At 39.7% G+C, this 9,434-nt stretch overlaps 1 protein-coding gene across 1 annotated transcript; it reads left to right on the top strand.

Annotated features, from left to right (window-relative positions):
• The first annotated feature begins 6,970 nt into the window (after positions 1 to 6,970).
• Positions 6,971 to 8,766, top strand: LOC111901796 (QWRF motif-containing protein 7). The gene is made up of 5 exons (XM_023897666.3): positions 6,971 to 7,597; positions 7,687 to 7,923; positions 8,014 to 8,103; positions 8,370 to 8,477; positions 8,585 to 8,766. Exons 1-5 carry the CDS (start codon positions 7,151 to 7,153, stop codon positions 8,633 to 8,635), a joined length of 933 nt encoding a protein of 310 aa, XP_023753434.2. The 5' UTR covers positions 6,971 to 7,150; the 3' UTR covers positions 8,636 to 8,766.
• Positions 8,767 to 9,434: the final 668 nt, after the last annotated feature.

Raw genomic sequence — 9,434 nt, 5'->3', positions numbered from 1 at the left:
GCAGGTGCAGATCCCTGTGCTGATCCCTGATGTAATTGCGGACACTCGGCCTTCCGATGGCCAGTCTGGTTGCAAACTTGCAATGGAAGCAAACCATAAATCCCTTGGGGTAATCCTTGGTGATATGCCCCTACTTGCCACATTTGTAGCAAGCACCCGATCGACAGACCCCATCATGTCCCTTACTTCCCACAACTGCGGCCCTTCTGGCCTCCAGATCTCGTATCAGCGGACTTGGCCCGCTTGGCTGCCGGCTGAGACTGTGCCGGTCGCCGATCCATCCTCTGAGACTCGGCCTCCTCCCTGGCCTGAGTCTCCAACTCAATCTCCCTCTTCCGGGCATTTTCCTGGAGCTCAGCAAATGTCCGGTAAGTCGAGTTCGACACGAACTCCTGAATGTCTCTCCTCAAAACGCCCAAATACCGACTCATACGTGCCTGCTCAGAAGACACCTGCTCAGGGCAGAACATCGCCCTCTCATGAAACTTCCTGGTAACCACAGTAACAGAATCAGTACACTGCTTGAGGGTCAAGAACTCCTTAACCAACCGTTCCCTCTCCATAGGCGGAACATACTCATCTTTGAACATGGTGGTGAACCTCTCCCAGGTCACCTCTGAAATCTCTGCAACAGTGAAGCTTGCCGTCACGAACTTCCACCAGTCCTTCGCTCCCAAGTGAAGCTGGTTCAATGCAAACCGTACCCTCAGATGCTCCGGACATGAACACGTGTAGAAGCATCCCTCAATATCAACAATCCATCTCATCGCAACGATAGGATCCTCGTCCCATCAAACTCAAGTGGCTTCGTGTTGCTGAACTCCCGAAACAACAACGAGTCACCTCCCTGAGGCATGGCAGCAGCCACAGCTGCAGCAGCTGCAGCCTCAGTCACCGCTGCATAACGCTCGTCAAAGGTCTCAATCAAAGTGGTCTTGATAGACCCAAACATCTCTGAAATCTCGGCCCGGATCGCCACTGCCACCTCATCGTGGATCATCTGACGAAGCTCCTCTTCACTCACACCACTCACCTCAAGTCTGTGGCGTGTCCCAACCATGGTGTCTCTGAAATACAACATAATAATATCAGAGACTCGCTCGAGCATGCTTGCACTCGATAACTCGACCCTACCTGTTCCCTAGTACCCAAAGGATTCTTACTTAGAGTGCGCACAGCTCCGATGTCTTCAGTAGTACGGGCCCTTATACTACCGTCTACACCGCATCAGTATTCACCCTAAGTCCTCCTCCTTGGATCCCGGATCACAAGTACTCTATATCTCACTGGCATAGGCTACCCTTCGGTAGGCCTCTCATCAGCTCCTAACTGCTACCTACTCGCTCTCAAGCATCACATAGCAGCAAAATCCTTCCTAGGCTAAGGCATCACAAAATCAGGCCACTCTAGTCCTAATATGAATACCTATCCATCTCTAGCATGCATATCATATCATAACATATCTCATAACACATAATGTATGGGTATTTTGGGAAATCACCATTCGGACGCTGGCTGATCGTACACACTGCTTCCTTCTGTCTTTCAAAATCTTTTACTCCCTTAGAAAAATTGTTTATTTTATGAAAACTTTCTCAAATCCTCAGTTTGAGTTTAGATTCATCCAAAGATGCACCCGAATCCCTCAAACCAAGGCTCTGATACCAACTTGTAACGACATAAATTTTCGAAACAATTTTTCACATTTTAAAAACATACTTTCATTCATAATAGTTATGAAAATGTCATTGTATCACATAACAACCCTTAACATTACATCCCAAGATCATAACATGTAAAATTCCTCGTGTGTGTACTGATCATGTTGACGCCTTCCCGCGGTCGTCACTAGTACCTGAAACACATCACACAACACTGTAAGCATAAATGCTTAGCGAGTTCCCCAAAATACCACATACACACATACGCCTTTCTAGGCCATAACTCAGCAGGATCTTCCGATCCATATGTCTCAGGGGACTTCTGTCTCGAATCCTGGTAGACCTTCCGGTCATACCCGTATCGACCTTCCGGTCCGTAACCTCTTGACCTTCCGGTCCATAACCTCTCGACCTTCCGGTCCATAACATACATAACATTCATAACACATACATATCACATAACAACACACAGCTCATACATCTCATAGCATATCAGACCTTCCGGTCACACACAGGTACCCTTCCAGGTACAGTATAGTGAGAAGACTCACCTCAATGAAGTCGGATAAACTCTCGTGCTCGACGTCCCGACTTAGCCTCCTCCTATTATTCAAATAACATCCTGATCAGAATTCTCTCTTGATCTTATCTCTACAACTGGGTAGAAGGCCATTCTACCGTACCCTGAACTCTCCTGGATAAGTCTTGTGACAACCCGTAATTTATTTCGTCACTGTAACCCGTTTCCGTTAATAAAACCGTTTGTATTTCCGATTTTTCCGTTAACTTTTGGGTTAGGTTAATTAAATTTAGACCTTTATTATAATCTCATGAGTGTCCAAACCCATTAGAAACAAGTGAAAACACCCCAAATTATTATTTGGAAATTTTTTAGTTTCGACCACATCGGGTTACGACAACTAAATCGGGTGCAACCATAAGCCTCGTTTAACGTCGGTATCGGGTAGATTTCCACCGAGCCTCAAACTCAAAACCTATATAAGGGTGAGTGGACTTCATTTGAAGATTTTCCACTCTCTCACTACTCTCTCTCTACAATCCAAACTTTGATCCAAAATCACCCCTTTCAAGCTCCAATTTGGTAAGTGATCAATCCTAGCTTATAGTTTAGCATGTTTAGCATGTTTAGCTTTCAAATTCAGGTTTAAATCATGAAATAGGACCAAGAACTTGTGTTTACGGCCCAAGAACATCCCCAAGCCGCAAACACACATAAATGGGGTTTTGGAGCCCCAAAACCCTTCCAAACCACTTCTAATGCTTAGATATGACTTAGGGGCTTACAAGATTGGACTTAGAACACCACAACCTTAACATTTGAGGGTTAAACATGAGTTTACAGCCCAAGAACATGCTTGGACCGTAAACACCCTTTCTTAGGCCGCAAACACCTTTTAAGGTGTTAAGATGCCCCTTAAACACCTCCTAAGCCTTGGAATAATGTCTAGAACCATCCACCTTTGTGTTAGGGACCTTAAACATGAAAGAAACCATCCCCTTAGGAGATTACGGCCGTAAAACCCCCCAAGGAATGGTTCCTGGGCAGTAAACTCTTATAAGGTGGTCAAATGGTGCCCTAACTTCCTTCCATGGCTTGTACTTTGGACTAGAACCACTTATGCTTAAACTAGGACCATCAAAACACACAAGGAAGGTGCATGTGTGAGTTTACAGTCATAAACTCCTAGTTTACTGCCGTAAACTCCTTAAAGTGGTCCCTTTGATGGTTAAACCCCTTCCAATGCCCTAGAACTAAACCTAACATCATCCCTCAAGTGTTATAAGGCCATTAAGCACCCAAGAACACCCCACCCCATGAGTTTACGGCCGTAAACTCATTGGGATATGGTCATTGGGCCAAAAACTCCCTTAGGAGTTTACTCTTGAAGAGCAAACTCCATGTCTAGGCCTTACACATCCATAGATGCCACCCGGGTCACTCCTAACACTTGAAATAAAGTGTTTTCGCGTCACGGAGTGTACTATCTTAATTAATTAGTGGTTCAAAGTCTAATTAGATACAATTGTGTATCTCTTCATATTACATAGGAACCTCGCGTGTAATCAAACCCCAAACTGACACTTAGCATCCCAGCCGACACATTTCTCGTCTGGTGAGTTCATACCCCTACACCTTTTTCCGTGTTTTCAATGATTTCAGGGGGGGAATACAAGCAAAAGTACAAGAAAATCTTGTACTCAAACTTATTATTTCATTTGAAATGTTTCATATTTCGTATGCTTTTAACACTGGAATCCGTATTAACCAACTGTTTAACTTGCAGAGTTAGTTTTCAAACTGTTTGTGAAACCCGTTATAAATTGTTATATATTATATTTCACAAATGATTTTCCACAACTTTTCTGTTAAAAGCATTAGCTTAGAACTTTCGATACGTCCTCGGTAACACTCCATAGAGATACGCGAGTGGAGGATCGCCTTTATAGCTAGAATTTAGATAACAGAGATTTACTTGTTAGTAATAATGAACCTAGTAATTGGTTTATTTCCTATTTATTAGTTTTATATACGTGTTAAAACTAATGCACTTTACAAGGACAACTAGGCTTTCAGAATACTTCTCATAACGCTACAAGTATGGTAGATACTTGTACACTTCATTTCGGATCGATAACCAACCACCAACTTTTAGGAAAATAAGGGTTTTTCCTGGGATAACTTGACTGTTCTTAACCAAACTGTGTAACATTGGATAACTAGACTTTTCTTATAAGAAAATATGGGATTTTCTTGGATAACAACTGTTTCAGAAAACTAAAAGAAACTTGTTCATTTTCAGAAAACAAACCGCTTATGAACTCACCAGCTGTATGCTGATATTTTCAAAAATTGCTTGTATTCTCAGGTCAACATTAGACAGGTACCCCGCGACCTTTTGGAGAAGATGGAGCGTATAGAAGTCTCGTCTTTACTTTTGTTCATTTTGGATGTATATATCTATAATCATGTATAACCTTACTTTCAAACAAATGTAAATACTTCTATGTAATGTAATGGTTGTGTTTACTATGCTTACTATGTACATTGGTTGTGATACTTTACATGACGTCCTCCTCCCCGGAACATTTCCGCCATCGGTTTCGGGGTGTGAAAAGTCTTGACCAAAACCCTAAAATCAACGAAAGTCAATGGTCAAACTTTGACCCGACTCGTCGAGTGCACATGGGCGACTCGGCAAGTCCATGCGGGTTCTCTGAATCTTTTCAGCCTCTCTTGACTCGTCGAGTCATCCTTCCACTAGATGGGTTACATCTGACACGAATTGCGGGGCAACCCCGACTCGACTCGTCGAGTCCACTTATGGACTCGGCAAGTTGCCGCCATGATCAAACTCAAATGACCTTTTGAGGTCAGATCTGTTCCTCTAATCCATAGATCTAACCTCCCCAAGCTCAATAAACACATAAAGGTTTGAACTTGATACTCATGCAATGTCCAAATGACACTACATGATGATTTAGTCCCAAATACAACACTCTAAGTCCATTTCTTCCATAACCCAACATAAAGCAAGATGGATAACATCCTATGGACCACTATGGTTCCAGATCTGAAGTCTAAACATGATAAAGGACCTTATTCTCAACAAATCAACCCAATAAAGGGTATAGGAAACCCTAGATTCATGGATTCTTTAACAAAACAGAAAGATGGTCGATATAATACCTCAAAGATGATGCCCTCTGCTTGAAATCCACAAATATGCACCCTCCTTGGCCTCCTCTAAGCTGGAATCAACTTCTTCTTGTAAAACAAACCCACAAAGGTCCAATAATGGCTTCTTCTCTCTCACAAACGCTCAGGCACTATTAGGGTTTCTCTCAAGGGTCTGGTAGCCGCAAATGGTGGCTATAAGGGTCCTTAAATAGGTCCCAAATCCGAGAATTTAGGGTTTCATTAAACAGCGTGGACTCGCTGAGTCCTTCATTAAATCAGACCAAAAATGTGTGATCCCACTCGGCGAGTCAGAGCGCCTACTCGCCGAGTTCCCCTCATAAATTCAATATAAATACTTAACATAGGATACCTGGGAATCCGGATGTTACAGGTACCTCGTACCATACACCTTTTACCACACAAAAATTCAAAAGTTGATGACTTCACCAACCCTATGAATACCAAACATCAACAAATGTTAAAGGAAAACATATATTCATTCTTTAAACTAGTGAATAGTCCATTTCTTCGTCTCTCGAATATTAACCTAAGTGTGAGAGCGTGATCTCGAGCCCACAGGTTGCGATATGCACTTATGTTTTCTCGGGTGATTCAGGTTCTAGAAAAGAAAATCATTCCACCCACTCAAACACTCATTTTAAGTCCACTATTTTACAAATAATTTGGCATTTGACCATCATGTAATGTATATTACTAAGACATTCTTATAACATATACCCTAGTGTTGCCATAATGACAAACTTGGACCCTACACTTATGCGATGTTAACATGTGATGGACATGTTTGACATAAATGATTACATGAGGGTTGAATTGTCTTCTCTCTTAGGTCATCTCCAATGATAGTTTAATGGAGAGGTGAATGGGGAGTTTAATCCCATTAAACTCAAAATCTTCATTGTGGGTTAATTAAATGACACTAAATAGAATAGGAAGTTCAGTCCTCATTAAATGGAGTTTAATGGAATGTAGAGTTTAATAAGTAAAATTATATAATAGAGTTTAAAATTATATAATGAGTGAAATGCACATGTGATAATCCATTAAACTCAATGTATTGAAGATGACCTTATACACAAACATTATTGGCAATTATAAGAAAACTCCCTTGGGTGCTTCTTCCTTCTCATGAACACCAACATCGATTCTCATAATCAATTGCCTAATATTTATATCATAATTTCGTGTACCTTAGATAATCATTCATCATGGCATCATCTCTAACCCATTCAAAGCTCGAATCCCCTTATTTATCATATTCATCACTGTTATTGTGAAGCTGTATTAAATCGAACGAGAATCAATATAAATAGCTTAAGTTTTTTTAATAATATAAGTTCAAACGAATTTACACATAAAAACATATATGACGACAAACTTTGGCAAGAAATTAAACACTACATGCTCTCAACATTTCATGGTCCAAAAGTTGACTTCAAGCCAACAACCGTAAACGTGCTCTCAAGTCTCAATATTACATGCGTAATTAAGTCAAAACGTTGACTTCCATGCAACCCTCAAACCACATATATTCCACCAATTCGTTTCCAGAAACTTCAACAAATTCAAAATGGATCAACGTCCTCGATCCAGCAGCCGTCTCCACCACCCATCACCCGCCGGAAAACAATCATTGCCCCGTCTGATACGTTGCAAAAGCGAAAATCCAGCCATATCTCCGCCTCCCACCACCACATTATCCAACAGATCAAACACAGTCTCCAAATCGCGCTCAACATCCACTTCAAAAACGAGAAATTATAAGGAGATGGAAGTAAACAGTTTCATGATTAACCTCCCGAAGCCGATGAAGATCAATACCGGAGTCACTAATCCGGCGGTTAAAAAAAAGAAGTCTTCAGACGCCGATAGCAATGGAGGAGACGGAACGTTTACCCGGTTTCTGCCACGAAAAAAACCCACGTCTCCTTCCGCATGGGCTTTATCTCCGGGGAGGGCTCAGCCTATTTTGACCGCGGTGGTGCCGCCAAAGACGCCAAGTACAGGTGGCAGGAGCAGCGGTGAGGGTGGCGGCGGCGGCGGCGGTGGTGGTAGAATCAGCGGAGTTTTAAAGTACTTTAAGCAAAAGAAAGTTGCGTCATCGGAAGAAGCAGATCGGCATTGTTCAAAACTGATGAACAATCGGTTATTGCAATGGCGGTTTGCAAATGCTCGAGCTCAGGCTGCCATGTCCACCGTGAAAAGCGTGGCAGAGGTATTTAATTTCATGAACAAGAAAGATCAAAGATACATGATCAAGTATCAATTTCGTGATCTTATGTTTGTAGTTGTATTTTTATGCAGAAGAAAACGTTCAATGCATGGCTTAAGATACTTGCGATAAGAAATTCGACCATGGTAAAGCGGATGGAAGTAGAAAAACTCGAAAGAGACATCAGATTGTATCATATTATGAACTCACAGTTATTCTTGTTAGAAAAATGGCCGAAATTGGAGGCTAAAAACTCTGAAGCTGTAGGTCGAATGGTTAGAAAATTGTCTGTAGCATCTGTCAACATGCCATTGGTTGATGATTCTAAGGTACATACTTAATTTCATTTCAATTATATTTCTCCTTAAGTTTTTAAAATATTATTTAAATTAAACATTTTTATCATGTTGTATTCATAGGGAGAGATTTTAATGGTTCGTGACGCGTTGGACAACGCCACAAGACTCTTGGAAGATATAGAATTAACAATCCCAAAATTAAATTGTCAGGTAAAAAAACAGAAAATAAAATTTCTACATATTTATTTTTATATTTCATCATCCTACCTATTTAATTATTGATATGTGTAATACACCTTCCCTGTTTCTGCCATCTCATCTTTTTATTTTGATATTTGTCGTGATCCAATATTAGAAGAAGGATAAGTAAGAAGATTTAGTAAGAGAATATTGAAACATTTAAAAAAAAACGAGTTGAAATACAATTGTATTGTTATAATTTTTACTAACATGTCACATGGTTTTTTAATATATAGGTGGAGAATTCATGTTATTTGTTGACCGAACTTTCAATTATCGCAAAAGAAGAAAAAGAGTCTTTGGCAGAGCTACAAAGATGGATGGGTGTCGTCATGACGCTTAAGGTGAACTATTTTCGTTTTTTTTTTATACTTAAATTGTGCGTATGTTTGCACATAATGAAAATAATTTAAGAAATACTTTTGTTTACTAAATGTTTTTTTATTTGAAGATACAGGAAAAAGAAAGAAGTTTGCGAGCTCATTTAATCCAAGTGAAGTGAAGATTCTAGTACATTTAGTGAAGTAGCTAGCAATCAAGTTGAATGATATTTTGATGAGTTGATCTTGAGTATAGACCTTACACTATCGAATCATGAGTTACTTGAGTTTTATCGACTAATGTCAATTTCGATTTTTGATCTTTATGTGGACTTCTCACCAAAGCAATAATGTCTAGATAAATAATGTCTAAAAATATTTTAAAAATAAAACATATATGTGGAGGAAAACTTAAATAAAAACAAATGCATAAAAAGTTAAATCCTAACAAAGAAGGACTAAGGGGTATATCTCAAGGTTTTCAAGATTGGGATCTTGATAATGTTATAAGATCCTAAGGTCCTACAAGCCAAAAGGCAACATGAATACCAATAGGAACGTGTTGTAGCAAAATCGGAGATACGAGTGTAGAACAATCCTATATCACTTTTTTTTAAAATGTCTTTAATGTTTAAAAGTGTAAATTCTAAATTATTACCGAACACTAGAAAAAATGAGCTTACATATTAGTTCAATGATTCAATGTATAATCTTAAAATTTTTCTCTTTTCTACTCAAAATCGAACCTCAAAATTTGTCCCTTGAGCTCGAAACTGAACATGGCATAAGGCATGAAGCCACATACACAACCACAACTTGGTGCGTTGTTATTTGCTTGGTTAATGATTTTAAAATTTTCGAGAAATATAAGATTTTTTAGTTAATTCTTTTTGCCTAGTAAGATTTATGAGAAAAATAAAGATAGTGCAATAGAGGGGAAAAATGATATAGTTCATTAATTAGGCTCAATTTAATAACCTC

Source organism: Lactuca sativa, chromosome 9 (genome assembly GCF_002870075.4).
Source record: "Lactuca sativa cultivar Salinas chromosome 9, Lsat_Salinas_v11, whole genome shotgun sequence".
Taxonomy (NCBI): Eukaryota; Viridiplantae; Streptophyta; class Magnoliopsida; order Asterales; family Asteraceae; genus Lactuca; species Lactuca sativa.
Note: the sequence above shows the minus strand (reverse complement) of the source record. Positions and strands in the feature narration are given on the sequence as shown.

Coding starts and splice junctions, on each gene's coding strand:
- LOC111901796 (XM_023897666.3), top strand. CDS start 7,151: ATGGAAGTAAACAGTTTCATGATTAACCTCCCGAAGCCGATGAAGATC. Junction 7,598..7,686: donor CCGTGAAAAGCGTGGCAGAG/GTATTTAATTTC, acceptor ATTTTTATGCAG/AAGAAAACGTTCAATGCATG. Junction 7,924..8,013: donor CATTGGTTGATGATTCTAAG/GTACATACTTAA, acceptor TTGTATTCATAG/GGAGAGATTTTAATGGTTCG.